Source organism: Malaclemys terrapin, chromosome 20 (genome assembly GCF_027887155.1).
Source record: "Malaclemys terrapin pileata isolate rMalTer1 chromosome 20, rMalTer1.hap1, whole genome shotgun sequence".
NCBI classification, from domain to species: Eukaryota; Metazoa; Chordata; order Testudines; family Emydidae; genus Malaclemys; species Malaclemys terrapin.
Window position 1 is genome coordinate 16,061,813 of NC_071524.1, and position 25,194 is coordinate 16,087,006.

Below are 25,194 nucleotides of genomic sequence, written 5' to 3' on the forward strand. Positions count from 1 at the left end.
CTAACCTGATTTTTAGTGCTTGGGAAAGGAGTTTGATTGACAGTCCTAAGCAGTAAGTTATTATAACTTGGCCACCAATCAGGTAGAGAATGGATTTAGGTCATTGCCCCACCATATTCTGGGATGGGGTACCCTTGTGAGGTATAAGACAGCTCAGTCGTGAAGGCCCATTCAATTCTTGGCCTCTGCTGAGATGGCCAACAAGGGGTGGCCAGTTTGCACCAGCTATGGGGGAGGTTTGAGATGGGGATGCATGTCCACTACGAACCGGGCGGAGACTCACCAACTCACTTCACACAGGTCCAAGTGTCCTCAGATAGGAAACAACTTTTAGTCACTACAGTCATAGGCTGGATTTGAACTGGTAACTCAGATGCAAGAGGCTCTCGCTCATTACCAATGCCTGGAGCTAGTCACGCATTCGTTTAAAAAGAGCGAGCGGTGGATTTTTAGTCAGTCTCCAATTTTGCTGCTGTATTTGCAACAATCTAGCTGCCGAACTACCCCAGAACGGATCCATAGGCACACATTTCCAGAAGTTATTTTGGGTGCCCACCTTGAGATACGGCCTGAATTTGAGGGGGCAGGAGCTAAGCGCTCCTTTAAATCAGGTTCCTTTAAAGGAGTCCCCCAACTTGGGCACCCAAAAATCAGTCACTTTTGAAAGCGTAAGGCATAAAAGTTTCCTTAGATTGTAAGCTCTTTGGGGCAAGAAGTGGCTGTGTTGTGTTTGTACAGCGCCGAGCACAAGGGAGCAAACAAAACAACCCTTGACATGGGAGAGGAGTAAGTTTCCAGGCACAGAGTTCCCCTGCTAGACAGATTATAGATCTGGTTTGCACAAGTGTCTGAGACAATTATGGGATTGGTCCTCATGCTCCTTCCACGGCTTGGAGGAAATATCTAATTGGACTCCACTCCGCCTAATAAGTCAGAATATCTGGGACAAACCAGCTAAAATTCTCCCACGTGGCTCCTGGCCTTAGAGACAGTCTCATCTCCCTTTCCTATACACCCTTACCCAAAACGTTCAATGTCTCAGAGCTCACAGGGAGACAGGAAACAAACAGCCAGGACTTCATCCCCACAGCACCTGGTCAGCCAGCTAGAAGAAATGGAGAAGAACCCCACCCACTGAGCCATCACAGCCATGCGGTGCAGATGGCACGTATGTCATGGCAGATGGGAGCAGCGTGGCCCGAGTGTGCTCCTGCTTCATGAATGAGACATCTCAGCAGCCCGAAGGGTTCTGCTCTGACGGAGATGCCTGCTGCGTGCACGAGACAGATGAATGGGAAATGCCCAGGAGAAATCCAACCCTTCTGTGCTACGTCTGTCCTGCCAAAGCTCAGAAAAAGAGAGAGATTTACGAGACAGAGCAGCACACGTTTCTGATCCCCACACAGGCAGGTAAGGCAGCATTGATGCCAAAGACAGGATGCAACGAAGCCAATCCTCACCAGAGACAGTCGCATTTAAGGTCCCTCCATTTGCCTGATCCCACAGTCAAGATGATGCAGCCACATGACAACTGCTACACATCCAAAGCAACATGGAGCTTTTCGGGACTCCTGGCCGCTCACTTGTACCCCTGTACCAGCTCATACTGAAGGAACAGTGCGAAATCTCTCACCTCGATCCTGTCCCTACCACCTCTTCCACCTTTGGGATTTCTCATATGCCATTCCTGGTTAGAACAATATTCCTGCCCGTGTGTCTTTCCACCTTCAAACCCTCTCACTTTCCGATGGCCTTTCCCCAGATGACCTCACTTCTACAGCCACCTGCTTCTCTTTCTTGTCCTGGGTGCCAGTTTAAAAGTCTGGTTTTCCAAAGCTTTATGCCAAGCATGTTTCGCATCATCTTTGTTAGTTTCCCCTCAAACTCTCTCACTTCCTTCCTATGTCAGCCTAATTTGGAGGCAGATCCTGGAAACCCCCTCTCACGTGTCGTTTTTACAGGCTCACTCTCTCGGGGGAGGGAGCATATCTATTTCTGTTAAGTACCACACACACACACTTCTGGCACCAATCAGAACAGCTGTGCAGACATTTAAAGGTCACCTCGACACACTGAACCTCCACCTCAATTGTTCTGCTTTGCTGACACGTCACATCATTCCTTCCTCCTGGGTTGGTTGGTTGGTTGAACCAGTTCTCCACTTAAGGCTCAGCACAGCCGAAGACAATCTCTCTTCCTGTTTCCTCCACACTGCCAGTACCAGCTGCCCCGAGAGACCACACCAAACCAGTTTTGATTCAGGAGTGGTTCTAAACAAGAAAGAAGTTTCTGGGAGGCAAATGAGCACAGACACCATCTAGGACAGGGGAGGAGCCAATAACTAACTTGTTTTGTCTGGTACACTGAACAAACACAGCACACAAGTCACGGACAGCGATCATTCTCCCCAGCCACCCACTGGGGAGAGAGACGTCACCTAACCCAGGAGAGGACGGATGGCTGTCTGGGTTACTACGGGGCTGGGACAGCACCTTTGCGAGTCACACGTCCACAATGTCCAGCACCGTTGAGCCTCTTGGTGCTACTGCGACACAGAAACACCATGTCCCAGGTCTACGCTCTACTCCTGCTGCTTACCGTGGGATCGTCCAGGTGGGTCTAAATCAGAGGTTCTCAACCTTTCCAGACTGGACCCCTTCAGGAATCGGGTTTGGCTCGTGTACCCCAACTTTCACCTCACTTAAAAACGACTTGCTTACGAAATCAGACGTCCTAACGCAAAAGTATCACAGCCCCCCTGTTACTGACCAATGGCCGACTCTCTTGTTTCTAATCGTGTCATTATAACAGATTGGAATATAAATATTGTACTGACATTTCAGTGTCTAGCCTATAGAGCAGAATAAACAAGTCATGGTCTATGAAATTTTAGTGTGCACTGACTTCACTAGTGCTTTTTATGTAGCCTGTAGTAAAGCCAGGCAAATATCTAGATGAGTTGATGTACCCCCAGAAGACCGCTGCCCACCCCCAGGGGTACGTGTATCCCTGGTTGAGAACCGCTGATCTAAATAAAGGGCTTGTGCCCTTTTCATGCTTCTATATGAGGTACAAAGGTAGCCTGATGGCTTGTTTTTATATCCCCATCCATAATTAATTAATTAATTAATGGAGATATCCCATCTCCTAGAACTGGAAGGGACCTTGAAAGGACATCGAGTCTAGCTCCCTGCCTTCACTCGCAGGACCAAGTACTGATTTTGCCCCATATCCCTAAGTGGCCCCCTCAAGGATTGAACTCACAACCCTGGGTTTAGCAGGCCGATGCTCAAACCACTGAGCTATCCCCCCCGCCGCCCCCAATATCTATGTTGACCTCATCGTGGGCCCACAATCTTCCCAGTTTATCCTCACAATGCCCCCCCTTGTGAGGTAGGATAGTGCTATCATCAGATGGGAAACTGAGGCAGAGAGAGACTTGGGGCTTGTCTGTTAGCTCGCAGCAAGCTGCAATGTAAATCTACCCCGTGCTGGCCTGCCACGCATTGAGTGTTCGCGCAGACCCTGCTGCCGGGCACTGGGAGTTCTGTGATGTGCTTTGATCTACCCCGCCTTGGAGTGAGAGCAGGTCTCCCTAGCTAACAGCCTCCCCAACACATTAGAAATCCAGGTCCCGTCTATCCAAAATTTCAACCCCTTCACAGGCCAGCTTTAAAGAAGTCACTTCGCCTCTCATTTCTTTGCTTAGCCGTCTGCAGAATAGGGACAATTCTCCTCTATGTTGGACATCTTAGGAGGCCAAAGTCTTTCCTGTTTGTAAGGAACTTTGAGCCCCCAAATGGGAAGTGCTAGAGATGGGCGATGTGCTGCCGTCAGAGGTTTCTGATGTATGGTCACTCAGGTGGTGCACTGGAGTGACAATTACACCAAGACCGTTCTAATTACAGCTACATTGGGGGGAGGGATAGCTCAGTGGTTTGACCATCAGCCTGCTAAACCCAGTGTTGTGAGTTCAATCCTTGAGGGGGCCACTTAGGGATCTGGGCAAAAACCTGTGAAGGCAGGGGACTGGACTCGATGACCTTTCATGGTCCCTTCCAGCTCTCTGAGAGGTATATCTCCATATAATAATAATCTGCCTCCAGTACTAGATGCTATTTGCCTTGTTCCTGCAAGTCTCAAGCAGCCCCGAATCAACTGGGAAATAAAACCTAAACCCAACAGTAGGAGAAAACAGCCAGGGCCATCCCAGAGAGCAGCTCGCTCGCCCTCTCTCTCACACACACACGATGCAACCTGGGCACCTAGAAAACTCAACTCAGCGCTGATACGGTAGGATGAAAAATCTGGCCCGTCTCACATCATGATTTTCTGCTTAAAAATAAGCATTTTTAATTAATGGGAACCAGCCACCATATGCAGCTCCAGTGTCTAATGTAAAACTAATTAATGTACCAAAGGAAAAAAAAAAAGTCATTTATTTTTACCTAATTAAGCTAGCTCCAGTGAATGGTGCTGGATTGACAGCCCCAGAGAGCGAAGGCCTTTATCTAGAGAGCAGGTACACAGCAAAAGACACAGCACGCTTCCTCCCCCCAACCCTGACCTCGAGGGACCTCTGCCAGGGGTGACCGGGGAGTTCGGGGTCACCTATCCAACTCGGGGCAAGGGAGGCTTTGCAATGAATGCACGTGTGATTGCTTACTGGGCTTGTTTGCAGGGAGCATTGATCTTAACACGTGCAGGTAGCCCTTCACTCGCCCACGGTAGTGCTGTTAACTAGGGTTGGCTGGCCCGAGAAGGCGTACAGGCCAGAGCTCGAGTGGGCACAGCCTGCCAGCTAACACAGCCACCCTGCGAGCGCCCCTCCAGTGCCTTCCCGCTAGCCCCACCACGTGCCCAGAAGAAACACACATGTTCTCCCACAACAGACCGCGGGAGAATTCGTGGTTCGGCTCAACTTACTGCAGCGCTAAGAATCAGGGGATGGATGCGCCCCCAGAAATCCTAGTGCCACATATAAACGAGCGCAGTACCCGTGTGGACGCAGCGACTCGGGTGTTATTTCAGAGCGCGGCTGCTCTCACTGGAGCAAGCTCAAGTTGACTCTGCAGTGAAGACAGACCCTTAGAAGCCCGTTATGTTAGTTTTGATTTTCATTTCTTAAGGCTACAGATAGCTTAAAAGTAACTTGCAAAGGAAAGTATCAGGGGGTAGCCGTGTTGGTCTGTATCTACAAAAACAACAAGGAGTCTGGTGGCACCTTAAAGACTAACAGCTTTATTTGGGCATAAGCTTTCGTGGGTAAAGATGCAAGAAGAAGTGAGGTTTTTACCCACGAAAGCTTATACCCAAATAAATCTGTTAGTCTTTAAGGTGCCACCGGACTCCTTGTTGTTTCTGCAAAGGAAATATACGTATCGGGATTGATATGGGTTCCATTTGCAATTGTACCACCAACCCACTGCGATATCTTGGGCCAGTCACTTCCCCGTTTTCACATGGGGGCAGAATCCCAAGGCTGCCAGCTCTGGGTCTGAACAGAGAAGACCAGTCTTATTCTAGAGCCCTGAGATCTCAAACGCACAGGATAAATATATTCCCAGTCAAAGTGATCCTGTGTTTTCTTCCTTCATTTACTCCCCGCTCCCTGTATTAAATAGCTTGTACTTGGGTTGTTATTCTTCCAACAGAACAGCTGACCTCTAGGCATTTTGCCTTACTTGCTTGCCAGTTGTCCCTGATTTTGGATTAATATTTAAACTAGGAAGAAAATAAAACCATAAAATAAAGTTCTAACAATTAAGATGCAAGGAGAAGAGCACAAAGGCAAGCCGCTCTGGAACGTGAATCTAAATCTGGCAGTGACCGACCAGGCAATCTCTTGCTTGTAACTTCACAGAGCTGTCCTCCTCTCTCAGGCACTGCTCCTGCCTGTGGGAGAGAGTCCAGCCGTCAGCACAGATCGCTGGGAAGAGAGCCCAGGAGCACAGATGCACGATCTCTAGTGGTTAGAACAAGAGACTGGAGTCAGCAATTGTGGGTTCTATTTCTTGCTCTGCCACTATGTGGCTTTAGGTAAGCCACTGCCCCGTTCAGCCTCGGTTTCCCTACTTGTAAAAAAGGTGATAATTAGCCCAACTCACAAGAATGAGGCATTTGCAAAGAACGTGGATGAAAGGTGCTAGCGAGAAAGGTAAAAGGATTCCTGGGTCCTGGGCCACAAGGCACCTTATATTTCGCGTGATAACTAAATCTCTCAAACATTTAAAGTGCCAATGTTTAGAAGCTAATCAAGCAATTCAAGAATAATCCCTTTATGGCTTTAAGCATTTTCCAAGAGGAACCAACTTTAGAAAACAGACTCTTTCTTTCGCTGTCCCATTTGCCCCTTTTCTGGCTTCCAAGCAGCTACGTAAAAAGGACTAGAAGGAACTAGGATTAGAAGTAGGGCTAGAACCCAATGCAAGGCAGGAGCGGATCCACACCTTCCCTGTGCAAACCCCAGGCTGAGAACAGAGCTGTTCACCCAGCAGCAATTTCTAATCCCATCTATCTCGCGAGATCATGTGCTGCCTCAGTGCAGGGGACTGGACTAGATGACCTACTGAGGTCCCTTCCAGTCCTACATGTCTATGATTTCTGTCAGCGCTGAGCCAGACCCTGCTCCCACTGAAACCTGTTGAAGTTTTCCCCCCACTTGAGCGGAAAGAGAAGTGGCCTTTCCTTGTGCAGTTATTCGCTATACAATAAGTGAATATAGAGGCTATTAACGGCAGCGCCTGGCAAATTACTTCTTTGGCACTCTAGACTATTGCCTGCATCACAACGACGTAGAACGAAGAGGCTGGATTTTCTCCCCAGGCTACCCCTCACGTCAGACTGCCTGAAGGCAGCATGTCAGGTTCTGGATAGCTAGGTACATTCTGCTCAGACTGATGTCAGGCACAATCCAATATTCCAGAAGCCTAAAACCCACCCCCTCTCGGAAATCCTGTAAACCCAGCCCATAAGGCAGGGGTGGCCAATCTGAGCCTGAGAAGGAGCCAGAATTTACCAATGGACATTGCCAAAGAGCCCCCGTAATACGTCAGCAGCCCCCCCATCAGCTCCCCCGCCCCACTCCCAGTGCCTCCCGCCCACCCGCAGGGACGGCTCCAGGCACCAGCGCAGCAAGTGCGTGCCTTGGGTGGCCAGCTGCGGGGGACAGCCTGCCAGTTGCTGTGAGGGTGGCAGTCAGGCAGCCTTCGGCGGCATGCCTGCGGGAGGTCCGCCAGTCCCGCGGCTTCGGCGGCGGGTACACCCAAGGCGTGGGACCGGCAGATCATCCGCAGAAATGCCGCCGAATCCGCGGGACCAGCGGACCGCCCGCAGGCGTCCCGCCGAAGGCCGCCTGACTGCCGTGCTTAGGGCAGCAAAAAAACAGAGCTGCCCCTGCCCACCCGCAGCCCCACTGATCAGCGCCTGCACCTCCCGATCAGCTGTTTCCTGGCGTGCAGGAGGCTCTGGGGGGAAGGGGAGGAGCGAGGGCACGGCAGGTTCTGGGGAGGAGGCAGGAAGGGGTGGAGTGGGGGCAGGGCCTGTGGCAGAGCCAGGGGTTGAGCAGGGAGCTCCCCCTGGCACATTGGAAAGTTGGCGCCTGTAGCTCCAGCCCCGGAGTCGGTGCCTACACAAGGAGCTGCATATTAACCTCTGAAGAGCCGCATGTGGCTACGGACCTACAGGTTGGCCACCCCTGCCATAGGATATCAGCTAGGAGCATAAAGGGACCGATTCTACAGGGAGGGGGTTCGTCTCCATGGCCTACTCAATCCTCAGCCTCTAACGAGGGCTGACAATGGGACATCATTAGCGTCAACCGTGGGTATTATTCATGATACGGATACGATGGGAATTGGTCCGAGCCTCAGCAACTCATTTCACATAGGCCACCACCAGATAGCCCCCCAGTTTCAGTACTGACCTGGATTAGAACCAGTGGCCTAGAGATAAAAGGCTCTATGGGTACGTCTACACTGCATTATGGACTCATCTGTAGGACTTGGCCATGAGGACTTGGTATTTTTAAGCCCGTACTTGAGCATCCACACTGTGTTGTAAACCTGGGTTTATAATTGCTGAAGCCAGGTCTTACAACGGGGCTAACAAGTCCCTACTGAACCACACAGACCTTCTGCGGCTTGAGACGCGTCCACACTGCAAAATGATAGGGTTTGGACCAGAGCCTCAGCAGGCCTTGTGCTTAGAGCCCATCCTCCCTGGATGGGACCTGGGACCCGAGTGCTTGCTGACCCAAGGCAAACAGATGCGTGTGTGTGGACAATATGAGGGTGGGTCTCAAACCCAAGTCTGAGCCCGGGTTTCCAATGCACCGTAGCACACCTGGGAAACTGAGCTTCATATCAACTGAAAAGACACATGCTCTGAAAGGGGAAGGATGCTAGCACCACATTCTGTTACAACCTGGCTCCTAGAGGGGCAAGGCCAAGAAAGTGCTCGGTACAAGCGTTCACAAAAGCATTATGTTTAAGCCTTCTTCCCACAACTCTCATCCTGACTGCTTAGAGAACAGAGAAGATCTCGGCCACATGTAGACGGGAGCAGGAATCCTTCCGTTACTAGTCATGGGAGTTCACCCAGGATCAAGCGGAAGTCTGGGAAAGCTGGTGTTCAGGCCAGTCGGGATGGGGAGGAGAATGTCATTGTGCGTTTTAGGAGAGGCGTCTCCCAATGTCACGAGAAAACGTGTCCCAAATTCAAAAAGCAGAAGAGGATCTTCAGCCCTGGATATTCAGAGTGCTTCCGCCCTATCTAATCTTTGGCAAATACAACCCGCTTCTCCCTCCAGGCTGTACCAGGCAGATGGTCTGCAGTATGCATGAACAATCAGACTGGGACACTAACGTGGTCAGAAAGCAACACCGTCCTGAGCCCAGATGGAGCACACAGAATCTCCTCTGCCCTGTCCTGTTCGACCTTCCAGCCCTGGCAGAAGAGCAAGAGAAGGATGAGACACTTTCCCAAAGTCTATGAGTCTATGTTGCTCCTTCAACACTGTGTATTTTAATGTTTCTAAAAGAGAATCCACCTGTCTTCTCCCTGCTCTCTAGAGTTACCCACTAAAACACACCAAGACTTGACCCTCAAGAAACCTCAATCCACTGGGAGTCATGGACAGCCACCAAAAATAAATTACAGACCATGACACCACATGGCAACGTATGCCAAGTAACACGACTGCCACTGGAACCAGCCGCCCTGCGATGGCTCTGAGCACTGCAGCTCAGTCCGACCCAATACCTACCCCCCCCCAATGGCTACTGACATGTACAGGGGTTCCCTACAACAAGCTATTCCCTCTTGCGGGCTGTGGACGTTGGATGTTTCCACATCACTAGACCATTGGTTCAGTGCTTGTCGTGATGAGCTGGGGGGTGGGGTCACTCTGCCTGGGACCCAGGGGAGAGCCGAGAAGATCAGTGGACTCTGAGGTAGTTACAGGCACTGGAGGGGCAATACCGTATAAAGAAAGGAGATCGTCTCCTGGATTAAAACCAGAGCACGGCCTTGCTCCTTTGTGACAGGAACAACTTCAAGCAGCATTGCCTAATGTTTGCACAGCCCGAGTCCGAGCGTGCCAAGATCTGGTGACATTTCGACACCTGTCCTCCTTAACGCTCAAACTGGCACATGGAGCAGCGTTCAGCTGAACGGTGTTCGTGGCTCTTTGGAGTGGATAGTTGAGGAGAAAAAGGCCAAACAGCTTGAAAACTAGATGGGTCATAAAGATACCACAACGTCTAGAACAGCGAAACGCCCCTGGACCTCGCCGCCACTGAGCAAATTCAACTTTTCCTACAAAAACAGGGGTAGCCGCCTCCTGGGATCTCCCAGAGTAGAGTTACTTTCAGATATTAGACATACTTCATGTCCTGTTGTGTCATCTGCTTGCAAACTTGACAAGAAACTGTCAGGGAAAAAATGACAGCCCCTGTTTTCAAACTTCTGCTCCTTAAATAAAAATAAAAGTTTAGGTGCCTAAATAAATAAATATTTAAGTGTCTAAATAGAAGGACAGTAAAAGCTTTTTTTAATCCGGCATGTGGGGGGGAAGAGGGGGTGCCGGTAAGTAAAAAATTACTAAGAGGAAGGGGATCCTGGGCATGAAGGATGGCAGCGGAGCCTAACAGTTAAATGTTTAACCGGTATAGTTTTAATAGTTTAAAAGTTATTTACGACCCTAGCCACTGAAGGACCACAGCCTCCGGTGGCAGGTCCGTTCCTCCCCCACAGTAGAACCTCAGAGTTACGAACCGACTAGTCAACCACACCCCTCATTTGGAACCAGAAGCACACAGGCAACAGCAGAGACAAACACCCTCCCCCTTCCCCAAAAGGGGCAAATACAGTACAGTTCTGTGTTAAACTATCACAAAATAAAGGGGGAAAACAACATTTTTCTTCTGCATCGTAAAATTTCAAAGCTGGATTAAGTCAATGTTAGTTGCAAACTTTAGAAAGAACCATAGCGTTTTGTTCCAAGTTAAGAACAACCTCCATTCCTCGAGGTGTTCACAATTCTGAGGTTCTACTGTCTTGACTAATGGAGGAAATCCCCTCTTTGGGTTGCCTTCCCCCCCAAAGTTCTGCATACATACATGCTACTCACGCACCCACGCAAACATTCCATCGATCGTCCATGTCTACCTCTGCTGGCAGGGAAACGTAACTTCTGAGGGGCACTCACACTACACAGATATAGACAGTAGGTAAGAAAGGCTTCAGTGGTAAAACTTATTTCTACTGTGGTAGTGCCTAGGAATCCCAATCATGGCCCAGGACCCGACTGTGCTAGGTAGCGTACAGACAGACCAAAACGTAATCTTTATAGGGCAGGGAGAGTCAATCTACCGATAAGACAAGAGATAACAGGTGGTAGACAAACAGAGGCGCACAAGGAAACTATGAGACGGTATCGGTCACAGCACACCAGGTTCCTCTCCTGCCAAGTGTTCGTAGGCATGACGGCAAAGGAGGACACGGGGGTAGCTTTGCAGATGTTTATGGGGCGCTCCTCTGCATGGGGACCACTGAAGCAACCAAGAACCCAATCCTCATATAAGCAATCGTTAGACAAAACGGCCCCAAAGGCTTCCAGGCTCGTATGAGGTATTGTTTGTAGGATTAGCTCTCAAAGTTTTCCAAATCCCAGTCAATTGATAAGAATAAGTATCTGTTTCAGTAATGTGTATGCTGCTCCACCGCTAGTGGACTGAATCAGGGATAGATCTGACTGATGTACAAGTCTTCGCATGCTGTGGGATCACGGAGATGCTGCTCAGAAGGAAAGCCCACGTGGTAATGACCCAAACAGCACCACAAAAAGAGATTCCTGGTGGTGCCTGTGGTGATAACTGGGCTTACAAATACACCTTAAATTGTGAGCTCAACGGTGAGAAAGTTTATAAAGTGTCACACTAACTTATAACAATACATGTTGATGAGAAAATCTACAAAAAAAGAGGGGGGTGGGGAAAGCTAGGTTAGTCCAAACAAAAAGGCCTACAGATATAACTCAAGGACTGTGTTAAAGTTGTGCCTGGCAAACAAGAGGGGGTGGGACTGGAAGTCAATGAACGAAAATTGATGTGTCAGAAACTCGGCCGAATGGGTGAGCAAAATAATGAGGGGAAGGGCTATTCCACCCATCATTCCCTTTTGGGTTCTTAAACAGAACAAACTTTTGGGGAAGTTAGAGATGGACGGGCAGAGAGGCTATCGCAATGCTGGCTGACTGAAAGAAAAGAGAAGAAGAGGAAGAAGAGAGCTTCACCACCATATGGCTGCCACCCCCACCACCTCCTAGGACCATGGACCTTCTTCATCCTGATCCTGAGAGATGTCCCAACTAGACTGGGCCAGAGAGAGAGCCAGATGACAGTGCCGTCTCTACCAGCTCTGGCTAAATCCTGATCACCACCTGTGATGTAAGCCACACATTAGACACCTCTAGTCACATCTCCCCGCACCCCCTGCCCTGCCTTCTGTCTAATATGTGCTTAGCCGGCCAAGACTATAGATTCTGCAGAAACAGCTGTTCCCTAGTCTGATGCTGGCAGCAACTTGCCAGGTCTCAGAATGGCTGATTAGACCATATGCTGGGCCTATTCCTCCTCCAGCAGCAAGGTTGCAAGTGAGAATCAGAACCAGAGACAGACGCTGCATTTTCTAGCTTCGCTGTTCTTTTCTTTCCCCTGGTGGGTGTTGGTCTTGCTTTGCCTTCTAGGAAACAGGAACAGACTAACAGCAACAGCTCCAGCCCATCTCAACTAAGTGTCTTCCCTTTCCCATGTGTAAAGCCATCTAAGAGACTGTCAAACGGGGGGTGGAGGGGTCTTTCTAAAAAAGTCTCTCTGGGTAGATCAAAAGGGACAAGGGATGTTGCCTTATTTAGTACTTTACATTTCAAATGCTGTATCGGTTTTTCTTTTATTAAAGGTTCGAACGGATTTCTAACTGTGTTTGCACCATGGTACTCAACTGGCAGAGGTCTCCATCTAGCAAAGCCTGAACCTTGTTTAAAACGGTTTAATGTTGGACAGTTACAGGCCTTTGACTCTTCGGGCCCATATATTGCACCTAAAGGCAGCAATACTCAGACTGAGGCTCGGGACCCGCAAACGGCTCTTTGCAGCACATATTAAAACACCGATTCAATTACCAACCAACCAATCCAAGTTACTGGCCAATCAGGATGCCTTTACTATGTTCTTAACCAATTATAGAATAGCTGGTCAGTCATTTTGCGGTGACAATGTTACACACACATTCACAGTGTGTATGTACATAGATTGGTTCATTTACTATCAGGTCACACTACCGTGGCTCTTTCTTGGCTCCTGGACCACTGAAGTCCGAGTGTTACTTCAGGTCAGTGATACGACGGGCCTTTAATCGGACAGGACGCCTCATAAGAAGAGGCTGAAGGGAGGGGGGGGGGGGGGGAGTAAACACCAGGGAGAGAGAAGAGCTATTGAAGCTAAAGGACGCTGCTGGCACAAGAACAAATGGGGATAAACTAGTCAGGGATCAATGGAGGCTGGAGAAGGTGGTTTCTAGCCATCAGAGGAGGGAGGTTCTGGAATAACCTTGCAACAGTAGCAGCGGGGGCAAACCACCAAACCTGTTCTAAGTTGGCGCTTGGTATGTTTCTGAATGGGATGATCTCACAGAGTTGACGGTGATAGCAGGGACTGGACTTGAGGGCGTAGGATGGGCCCCTTCCAGTCCTATGTCCCTTTACTCCCTTCCTGGATGCCAGTTTATCTGCCTCCAAAAGAATAAAGGGGCTGAGCTGACCCAGCTGGGGTCAGAACTGCGGTGCCAGGGAGTCCAGGGGTTCCAGCTGTGAGCCGCACAGCCTGATCCCATTCCTTTTTAGTGACGTACAAAACACTTGTACTTGGGTGTAGTTTTGTTGATCTTGGGCAGAAATCAAAGTGCCCATATTCCCCTTTACGTGGGGGGAAGGCACTGTTTTTAAAACAGAGCATCAGATTTCCAGATAGTGTTTCCAGATCAGTGTTCTGGGTTGGGGTTTTTAAACTACAGACTCAGATCAGGAATTTGACACTGGATGGTCTGTTATTACCATTTCAGTAACTCCACTACGCAAAGTTCAAAGCGGACTCAAGAGGGTTTTACAGAGGGCTTAGAGCTGTGCTCCGGATTGGCATTACACAGGAAATCTGGCCATGGGGTGGACCCAAATGTGTTTTGTTTTTTTTTAAATAAACAAAGCCAGGCAACAATGAAAGTCTGTTTACATCATTAAGCATCTGTGTCCTCTAAAAATCAAAGATACAGCTTTGGTCCTGCCCAGTTGCAGTTCAAAGTGCTGGCAAATTGCTGCTGAAACAAAGAAATCTTCCAGAAACTGGCACAGAGAAAATGAAGAGTTTGTCCATCTAAGATGATTCTGACAAGCACCATCCTCTTCCTTCCTTTGGACCAGACAAGTTACATCTGGAGGAAAGGAAATCCAACCCAATGACCTATAGTCCACTCTGGAGCAAAGACGAAAGTGAGCACACGAGAGAGATCTTCTTGGCCATTGATAATGTGACAGGGGGGATGGATATCAAACCTATTTTCCAAACTCTCATTTGTTAAAGTACCAACTATGGCCCCAACCCTACACACGATAAAAATAATGACTGATGCATTCCTTGAGGAGTTAACAATCCAAACGGACAAGAAACAAACCCTCGGTATAACAATATGTTTCTATGTCTGAAAGGCGACTTCTTGCAGCTGGTAAATGCACAGCCCTTGTAATCCAATGTTCCCTACACCAGCCACCTTGGTCAGACAAGAAAATATCTGGTCATCGACACAAACCTGAGCTTCAACCTCATAGCTACTCCCTCTGCTCACTATTATAGGCAGCGCTGGTGGCCTTATAGTCACCTACTCATCTTCAAGCCGATATGGACCATCCAGTGAATGCATAGTAAGGACACTTCATTTAAAACAAAACAAAAACCAAAACCAACACACCACAGTCCCGGGTCAGAAGAGGAACTAGGGTGACCAGACAGCAAATGTGAAAAATCAGGACGGGGGGGGGGGGGGGGGGGAGGAGGAAATAGGAGCCTATATAAGAAAAAGACCCAAAAATCAGGCTTGTCCCTATAAAAATCGGGACATCTGGTCACCCTAAGAGGAATAGAGGGAAGTTAATAAACTACAGAACAGGCGACAACCCATCAGCTGGCTCACCCTAGCCAATTCCATAGTACAAAAGTTATTAAATGCAACTGGTTGACTCAGTCATCTGGCTGGCTCCTCTGGTGTAGGCGAGCATATGCGGCAACCCCTTTCCCAAGTCTCTCAGGGACACCGAGATGTAGGCGCTTGTCAAAGCAATCTATCTCAAATCAAAAAATCCCCAGATTCAATTGCGCACATTTCGAAGAGGCGAGTTAAGTGCGCAGTATGAACAAACAAGCTAGTAAGAGTTTCCACTTTTGAACAAAAAGCTACCTCAAAAAACAGACGTGGGCCAAATTTTGTAATCGGGGGGGGGAGGGGGGGGGAAGAGAAGGGGGAAAGCAAGAGGAAATCTACACCTTCTTAGGAAAAATCCAGAGCCACGTTCGTCCCTGGTGTAACACTTGCTGCTGGTGAATTATCAGCTGAATGCATTAACCTGACAAAGAAAAACATCTGCAAATATCCCGGCTTCCTCAAAGCAGCAGTGGGTGGGCACCACGGTCTTAGTTAGCAGTCAGAGGTCAGGGGGCTTAACAGTGAACATAAAGCAGATGCGCCATCATGAGGCACCAGGAGTATGTCTGGATCAGCATCTGCAACACACAGAAACACGGTTAAACGTACTGGTCAAGCAGCAGAACTGCATAAGGACTCGAGCTTCTCCTTCTCCTTCTCACTTGATGGACAACTTAGGCCTCAAGCAGGCAAACTTTACTCCTGCAAGTAATGCCACTAACTCCAGAGGGAATACTCGGGGGGGGGGGGGGGGGAAGGGCAGGGGGAAGGACAAGACAAGGAGAAAAATGGTAAAGAAAGGCTGTGGACAGCAGCAGTCCCCAGGTAGTTTTCCATCCAAGTACCAGCCAGGCCCGGGACCGGATCAGGTCCTTAAAGCTTTTAGAGTGAATTTAGTGGTGGTGAAAGAGGCGAGATGGAGACTTCTGGAAACTGAGGCCACCTCCACGCTATGGGCACTGTGACGTAGACTCTTCCTACAGTGACAGAAGGGGTTTTTCAGTCACAACAGTTGATCCAGCATGAGCGGCGGTAGCTGGGTTAACCTAAGAATTCTTCCGTTGACCTAGCTACACAGTGTGTGTGTGTGTGTGTGGGGTGTCATCTTAACTATGGCGTTCAGGAGGGTGAATCTCTCACTGTTGTTGTTATAGGTAGCTAGGTGGATCTAATTTTTAAGCACAGACCAGGCCTAAGGATGGAATTTTCAAAAGGCCCCTAGGGCGTTAGACAGCTGAAGCTGCAGTTGAAAAATCCCAGTCTAATATATTATTGTTTATTCTTTGTGTTAATGTAGCACCTAGGCACCCAGTCACCGATTAGGAACTCGGCGTACTAGACGGCACAGAAAGTCCTTCTAATCCACACAACAGGTATAATCCAGACAGCAGCACGGCAAACCTCCCCTCTGGCCAAGTGCCTCACCCATGACCTGGAAGGACAAATGGTGACAGAGTATTTCCATCCCATTGACCCCTGTGCGGAGCCTGCCGAGAATGATGTTGGCACCTGTCCACAAGGAATAACACCGAGTGCTGCCAACTCCCATAAACCGTTGAGCAATCAGGGTGTTTGGGTCACTACCGACCTGTTCTGGATTTGTAGGTCACCAGCTCAAAAAGTTCTTTAGCCATTACCTGTCCCCATAACTAGCCAGACCCCTCACGAAGCCAGAAATAGCGGCAATCCTTACGCTGCTTGTTGATCCCAACAATTCTATGTATTAATCTGATCAGTGGAGGCTTCTCAGCTGGATCCGAGCGGATACACTGGACTGAAGCATATCGCTGGGTAAAATTCCCAGCGCCCTGACCAGGTGACAGCATTGGAAATTGATATACGTGTGCCTAACTCACCCGAAAACAACATGCCAAAATCTGAAAGCAAAATTAAAAAAAAAAAAACAAATGAGGAGTCCAGTGGCGCTTTAAAGACTAACAAATTTGGACATAAGCTTTCGTGGGTAAAAAACCCACTTCTTCAGATGCATCTTAAGAAGTGGATTTTTTTTACCCACGAAAGCTTACGTCCAAATAAATCGGTTAGTCTTTAAGGTGTCACCAGACTCCTTGTTGTTTTTGTGGATACAGACTAACACGGCTACCCCTCTGAGACTTAATTTTTAAAGCCATTCAAGGGTTTTAACATCTAAAAAGTGCCCTCCACTCTTTTCTCTCTGTTACCTTTGCAGAATACTTCAGATCCTATAATAATCCTTCAGTTTACCTTGGTTGCATGAGGATTAGTTTTACGTTAGCGGGGCAGCTAATTGAGATAATCCTGACAGACCATCACACCAGCAGTGGTTTGATGGCAAGATTTCTCCCCCTCTGCAGCACCAAAGCGGGTTCCAACCCTGATGCAGAACCTGGAGCCCGACTGCAGGAAAAACAACAGTTTGTTGATAAAAAGCAGCCAACGCAGCAGAAACACAAACAGCTAACACAGAGATCGAGAACATGGAAGCAGATGATTAAAACGAACAAAAGGAAGCCTGGTATTTCAGGACACCACCTGTTTTTGTTTTTTTTAAATGATTTGTTTCTCAAAGTGCTAAATGAGAGAACAAATGGAGGCGGATGCCCTCATGCAACAGCCACATTCTTCTTTCCCCCGTCCAGATGCTGGCTGGTCTGGAAAGGCACATCCGATCCACAATTTCCACGGAACGGAGAAACTCTGCGCAAAGCCCGGGAGGTGGACAGAGCCTGATCTGTCTCTGGAGGCTGACAGAGCACCCCCCAAAAAAACCTCTTTGTATTACAGCACCTACCAACAAAGTGTGTGCCATAGATACTTCACCCATGTCCGATCAGCTCTCATTCCGCTAACTCAGGCTGAAATATTTAAACAGACTTCAATTCTGTCACATCGCAAAGATGCAGTATGCCTAGCTGTACTTTGTCTCTTTGTCATTTGTTTGGAGTTCCCAACATCTCAGTCCCTATTTACCTCCACTAACAAAACGCAGAATACGTCTGGCCATCATAGATACAACCACTAGGATACCAGGCCTTAGAGAGGTGTACTCAGAGCAAACTCCTTTGAAATATGAGGCAGCCAGAAAGGATCACGGAGCATTTACTTGTGCAACTTACAAGGCCCCCAAGCTACATTAGAAGAAACATGCAGGTGAAAGGAGATGACACAGAAAATCCCATCCTTGAAATCTAGCTAAAAGCTTTGGGTATTGCTGGCAGAAGACTCAGTTACACAGGGAAAAAGCAAAGATGCATTCAAAAGAAACTTACAAGCCCATTCTTCCTGGGACTTCATCTCCACCGGTGTATTGCAGGAGGCTCTGTGGCAGCCACAGGGAGCAACTTCAAACACAGATGTTCTTTATTTATTATTTTTAGGCCCCTCCTCCTCAGTGTCTCATTGCACCTCCTTCCACGGACGGACGGACGCCAGTTGGTTGGTTTGAAGCTTCCTCCCCCCTTCCAAGACTGAATCGCATTCCAGCATCAACCGGCTGGCCTGCCCCACTTGCACCACCCAGGCCAGGAGTCAGAGATCCCGCCCACACTATTCTTGAATTCCAGCACTTAACCTTCCCGAGTTCCCACTGGGATCTGCTTCTGCTCGTTTCACTGGAAACTTCTCCAATCCCACAACAAAGAGGTAAGGTACCAAGACAAAAAAAACCCACCATACAAAAACAGAGGCATTCTATTGTGTCTCAGCTCTATAAACCCCATTTCCCCCTCCTCACTGAAATGCAGCCATCTCTTGGGTGGAACGTGGCGGTTGCTGAACAGCACGCAGCACCTTACACAATAGTTTAGAAGAGGAAGCGGATAAGCCTGTAGCCTAATAAAACGGCAGGGGATTTTCAGTAAGTGGAATTACATACATTTGAATTCACACAGGAGATAAATCATACGCTGCCCTTTTATAACACCCTTGTCAGAGGATCTCAAAGAGCTGTATATACTTAATGCATTAACGCCTACCCCAGGGGCTGCGGAGATGAGTATTACCCCCCACCTTTGCATCTAGGGAAACTGAGGAACAGAGCTATTAAGTGACTTGCCCGGGTCATACAGGGAATCAGGGGCAGAACCAGGAACAATACACAGATCTCCTAACCTATCAAGAGTGTTCCCTGCTCTTCCCGAAAATGCCATCGGACCGTTCGTGACCACAGAAGGAGAAAGGCCTCTTTTTCACATCCAGTGCAAGGAACAAGCTATCAAATGGATCCTTTGGGACGGAGTTCTGGACGCACGGGGTGTGACTGAAATTAGATTGCAAGCAGGGGGCCAAGAATACAGGGGGAAAGGGCAGAACAGACTCTCTAGAATAGATTATATCCAGTGTATCATCCCAAACGTCACTAGAGGATCTAGCTTGCTGCCAGTTGGCCCAATGTTAACACTTTCATTGGCCTCAGTTACTGTAACTTGCTCCCACTATCGGCTGCCCTGTCCCCACTTCCCACACTTTTATTCACCCAAACATTGCAGTTCCTCCCCTGTTCCCGCCCTTGAAGCGGGAAGGCATCAATGGCTGCTTGTGTATTTCAGGTACCTGAACAGACCCTCCTTCCTAGCCTGCAAGAACTTTCATAATCTTGGAGATTTCCTTTCCCACCCACCACATCCTTTAATGAATCTCAAAGCCATCTGGTATTCATGGAGCACAGGGCCGAGCTGGTATTTGTGGAGTACCAGAGTCCCCGGGCGATGCTCTGGGACTGCTCCCCCACAAAGCCAGTCAGGACTTTGGGGAGCCTCCTCTTCCTCGGAGCAGACTGTCTCCAGGGCAAGAAGTCTACACGGCTTCACCTCCTGGGTCTGACCTTGGAGCATTCAGCATATGCCCCTCCGTGCGCTTCCCACAGCGAGTCCACCCAGGCGGGGTCCTGGGGAAGCCAGAGGGTCCTGCACCCCCACTTCGCAGTCAGACGGGACTCTCAGCCAGCCAGTAACACAGAGGTTTATTAGATGACAGGAACAGGGTCTAAAACAGAGCTTGTAGGTACAGAGAACAGGACCCCTCAGCCGGGTCCATTTTGGGGCCCAGCAGTGGAGACACCCACTTCCCGTCCCCAGCCAGCTCCCAACTGAAACCCCCTCCAACCCCTCCTTTCGGGCCTTTGTCTCTTTCCCGGGCCAGGAGGTCACCTCATCTCTTTGTTCACCTTTAGCTATTCCCTTGCAAGGGGGGGGAAGGGCCCCAGCCATTTGTTGCTAGGATACAGGGTGACGGCCATTTATGCAAACTGGAGCCTAAGAAAGGTATAGGGGAAACTGAGGCACCCACACAGTATTCAGAGAAAACATTAAGAACACTCCCATTTCGTCACAACCGGGAACATCTTTCCCCACACGGACACCTCTACCTCCATCCAGTTTCTTCGCAGGGAGTAGCATATACTGCCCCTTCATTGATTGTATCCTCTTTGGGGCAGGGACCATCTATTACTCTGCGTTTGTACAGCACTAAGCACTAGAGGGCCCCAATCTTGGCTCGCCCTGAGGCTCTACCGTAATAGACATAAGGATGAATAAAAACAGCAATAGGAGACAATCTTGATTTTCACCATGTCCTTTTGTCCTATTAAAGAGCCCCAGATTTAACTGAGCGCCCAGCCCTCATGGTCAAGTCATTCTCTTTACAGAGACCCGGCATCCACAGACACTAGCCACCTCTACACCTCTACCCCGATAGAACGCTGTCCTCGGGAGCCAACAAATCTTACCGCGTTATATCGAACTTGCTTTAATCTGCCGCAGCGCGTAGCCCCGCCCCCCCGGAGCGCTGCTTTACTGCGTTATATCCAAACTCGTGTTCTATCGGGGTAGAGGTGTACTGTCACCTACCTGGTTACTGGCTCAGCGAAACCTGGGCTAACGGCTCCGCTGCTGACTATAGTCACCTGTGCTAATGACTAGTAAAAGTGTCAGTACCCACAACTATGCCTCCCTCTTAGTCACACTGGTCTTCTGTGGTCAGCTTTTGTAACACCCAGGAAAACTGCCTTCCCTTTGCAGGGCATTAACAGTTTCACCCCACTTCCACCAAGTGACTCAGTATCACAAGTTTCAGATGCTAACTAGGCACTGAATGAAGTGTAATCACCTCACACCCTCCTTTCACTTCCCCAAGAGAGCTTCTTGCTATTATCTTCCGTCAAGTTGCTCTGTACAAGCAGAAACCCTCCTAGCCAAATGGTACAGTTCACTATCCTTTTGGGGTAGCATTTTCAAAAGCGCTGGGGCTTCGCTTAAGAAATGGGAGGTTACCAGAGATGTATTTTTACACACACACACACACACACACAATATTAGTATATTAATAACACCACCATGCTCTTATACAGGGCTTTTCATCAGCATATCTCTTAAGAGCCATAAGATAAGGTACTGCCGTCCAATTATTCAACCTTGGAATATAAGCTAACCTTGCAAATTTCTACCTCATGTTTTTTCTAAAAACTTATGTTTTAGGAATTATTTGGGGCAAACTCGATAGATTCCAAGGCCAGAAGGGACCGGTGTGGCTATAAATCCAGGGTGATTTTTTTTTTGGGGGGGGGGGGGGGAAGAGGCAAGGGAAAGGTTAGTTTTTCCATCATCAAGTTCAGTACGTAGAGTTTCAGAGTAGCAGCCGTGTGTAGAGTTCGTACCTCAGCTGCTGAATTTTCATGATCATTTTGCCCAACTGGTCTAAACCTTCCCCTGCCCTGCCAAGAAGCCAGCTTTCCCCTTGCTGTTCCCCACTCACTGCTAGATACCAAATTGTGCTCCAGTTAGAGCTACATTCCTCAGCCTGCTATCCTAACCCAGGTCACATTCCCTTTATCTCTCTGCCTTGTTTAATTAGTCAGCCATTAACCAACACTTTTAGCAGCCCTGGATAAATATCACACCAGCCAGTGCACTCCTGCCAGCATACACCCAAGAGTTAAGAGTTTTGCCCTGGCTAAGAGTTCACCACCACCTTCACCTAAAAAATACTAAAATCAAGAGGGAGAGAGTTTGATTGCAAGAAAAACAGTGGGTTGACAAAAAACTTGGATCAGATATAGCCTGGAAACAGGCTGCTTTGGGGTTTTATACATTGGTAGGTAAGTTTTCTGCTAGAAGTATGGACAAATTATAAACAGATCAACATGAAGCTCAAAAAACAACTCCAAAACCAGATCTGCATTATCCTGATTTGGACACACTGTTCGGAGTAAGTTCTCTCTTCCCCCAACGCCTTAAAAAAAACAAAAACAAAAAAAACCCCACACCACTTTATGCAATTTGCAACGTTTACCTTTGTTTTTAAACACATTCTGTTTTCTGAAAAGAACATCGGCGCTCAATGGTGTAGTAGTCCAAAAAAACCCCAAAAGTGGGTAAGCTAACCTACACCACAAGGACTCCTGTTCTTTTTGCGGATACAGACTAACACGGCTGCTCCTCTGAAACCTAACCTACACTAAACCTCATGCTCCCCCTGTGAGAAGTAGGTAAACTCAGTTTACCCTGACTATATTTCAGAAGTGGGCTGTAGCCCACGAAAGCTTATGCTCTAATAAATTTGTTAGTCTCTAAGGTGCCACAAGTACTCCTGTTCTTTTTCCTGACTATATCGCTGCTGCTCATGGCTGTGGGAATTAGTTTTTTGTATTGTAGTAACATCTAGGAGATAATCATGGACCAGAGCTCCACTGCGGTAGGCACCGTACAAACACAGAACAAAAAGACCGACAATCTCTGCCCCGTTGAGCTTACCAAGAAATCCTACCAGACATAATATCAGGTCAGCTGAACCAGCGATAGACAGAAGGTGTCCCAGAGAAGACAAAGCGGCCAGAGCCGGTTTTAGTTAAACCTGCGGAGAAGTCTGTCTAATTAAATAAAATGTTGATGAAGGGGGCTGTAGCCCACGAAAGCTTATGCTCAAATAAATTTGTTAGTTTCTAAGGTGCCACAAGGACTCCTGTTCTTTTTGCGGATACAGACTCACACGGCTGCTACTCTGAAACCTGTCTAATTAAATGTCATTAAAAACAAAAACCCACAACACCACACACCAAAAAAACAGGTGTGACCTCCAGAACCCTGTCCACACTATGGCTCTCCACCAGCTCAACTAAACCAGTAGGAAACCCTTTGTAAGTTTCTCTGGTGTACACAAAGTCAACATGCGTTACATTTGCAGTGATCAGACAGAACAGCAAAGAAGGTTCACTGAAATCATGTCAAAATAAAAAATTAAGTTATATCAGAGGCATATACAACCTCCCTACCCCCCGCCACACACACCCCGCTTCTACCAAAAGCTGAAGAGGAAAACTGCCTTCTTAGTGTGCCCCAGCGGCTACAGCATTTGACTGTCACTCCAGGGATCTGAGTTCTGTTCCCAGTACTTCCACTGGCCCGCTAGGTGATGTTAGGCAAGTCACTTCACCCCTCAGTTCCCCATTTGTAAGATTGGGACAACGATACCGACCTCCTTTGCAAAGCACTTTGAAATCTGCTAATGAGAAGAGCTATGCATGATCAAAAATTTAACTAAACCTTAAACACCCATCAGCGCAGCTGTTCACAAGCCCGGGCACCCAAGTCCTTGCAAGGCTGTCACTACATTGAGGCATCCGAAGAAGTGGGCTGTAGCCCGCGAAAGCTTATGCTCCAATAAATGTGTTAGTCTCTAAGGTGCCACAAGTCCTCCTGTTCTTTCTGTGGATACAGACTCACACGGCTGCTACTCTCAAACTACACTGAGGGTTACTTTGAAGATTCAAAAGAACAGGAGGACTTGTGGCACCTTAGAGACTAACAAATTTGAAGATTCAAGATCCATTCTCCAGCCCTCAAGCAGCTAATCCGTTCTGAGACATGGCCTTCTGTAAACCAACTGTCCGCAGAGTAAAACTGGGATGACAATTCAAACAGGCCACCCCCCTTTCCCTGATCTCAGGGTCAGGAAAAATTTCATTGTAAAACAGTGTTCAGAAGGGAAAGTTATTTCTTCACAGAACAGCGAGGCAATTCAGGGCAAACCACAACATTTCAACCTCGTTCTTCTGCAGCCTCTTCATATACACCTCTACCCTGATATAACGCGACCCAATATAACACGAATTCGGATATAACGTGGTAAAGCAGCGCTCCGGGGGAGGCGGGCGGGGCTGCGTGCTCCGGCGGATCAAAGCAAGTTCGATATAACGCGGTTTCACCTATAACAGGGTAAGATTTTTTGGCTCCCGAGGACAGCGTTATATCGAGGTAGAGGTGTATTTAATAATCACAAAAGGAGTTTGGCATGAAAAAGATCTACCCAGTTGTCTTGAGTTTGCTCGTGGAATTTTCACTCCAAATATCAGTCTACTTAAGTTCAATGGCATTCAAACTCTATTATGCCGCAGGCAGAAATATGGAAGATTTAATTTTTCTGGAGAGTAATGACAAAAATTAAGGGTCTCACTTTGGTCATCTGTAGTCTTTCATTCAAGGATCTCAAAGCTCCCTTTTCACAAATTTCACCCAGTGCTCCCAAAACAAATCACTCCCAAATCTGCTCTCCTCTGTTGATCCCAATGATCGCTGTCAACTAGATTCCATAGGTTGATGTTTTGTGACAACCACACACACACACACAAAACAGGAGGACTTGTGGCACCTTAGAGACTAACAATTTTATTTGAGCATAAGCTTTCGTGGGCTACAGCCCACTTCTTCGGATGCATAGAATGGAACATATAAGAAGAGTATATATATTATACATACAGAGAAGATGCCATACCAGCTCTAAGAGGCTAATTAATTAAGATGACCTGTTATCAGCAGGGGGAAAAAACTTTTGTAGTGATAATCAAGACCGTTGACAAGAGGTGTAAGGATAGTTATCATAAGGAAATAGATTCAAGTCGTGTAATGAAAAAAACAGATGATCCCAAGAGCAGTCACTAATTTTTTCCCATCATTGACTCAGACACACTAACAAGCCTTCCTATACAATCAATCTAAAGGCAGGTTGTCGCTGAAACTGAATGTAGTGTGGGTACTGGGGGGTTAATTTTTAAAGTTCAAACCCTTGCCCTGTATCAGGCAGTCAGCTCTTGTTTTACCACTGCTGTTGAGGAGGGGACACGGAAAGGGAGGACTTTCCCCATCCCCAATTTTATCAGGGATAAACACACACACACACACGCACACACACACGCCTGGGCAGCTTAGATTTTGTGACAAAAGTAAGGCAGAGGTGGTTTTTGTTTGCTTGTTTGTTTACTTTAGCGTGGAAGAAAATGGAACCCCCACCCACATCCCAGACAGGAAATATATTCTCCAGAAAAAAGGGACAGATACAAGTCCCACCCCCGACCTCCCAAAAGCCAGCTTCCTAACAGGTGTCCATTTCTCCTGTCTTCAAGCTGGGGAGACTATCCTTGTTCTTCTGAAATACAGCCGCCCCCAGCTCCAATCAGGCAGGAGACAGTCC

At 48.1% G+C, this 25,194-nt stretch overlaps 1 protein-coding gene across 7 annotated transcripts in view; it reads right to left on the minus strand.

Moving 5' to 3' along the window:
- Positions 1-25,194, minus strand: part of PAK4 (p21 (RAC1) activated kinase 4) — a 96,352-nt gene that overhangs the window by 29,681 nt on the left and 41,477 nt on the right. Inside the window, exon 1 of one of the 7 annotated variants that reach the window (XM_054010237.1) lies at positions 18,003-18,036. The exons of 5 other annotated variants lie outside the window; for them this stretch is intronic. In XM_054010237.1, the coding sequence (XP_053866212.1) occupies positions 18,003-18,027 (25 nt within the window). In that variant the 5' untranslated portion in view covers positions 18,028-18,036. Of the gene's footprint in view, positions 1-18,002; positions 18,042-25,194 lie in introns of those variants that run through there. One more of the 7 variants, XM_054010243.1, reaches the window with a different exon arrangement.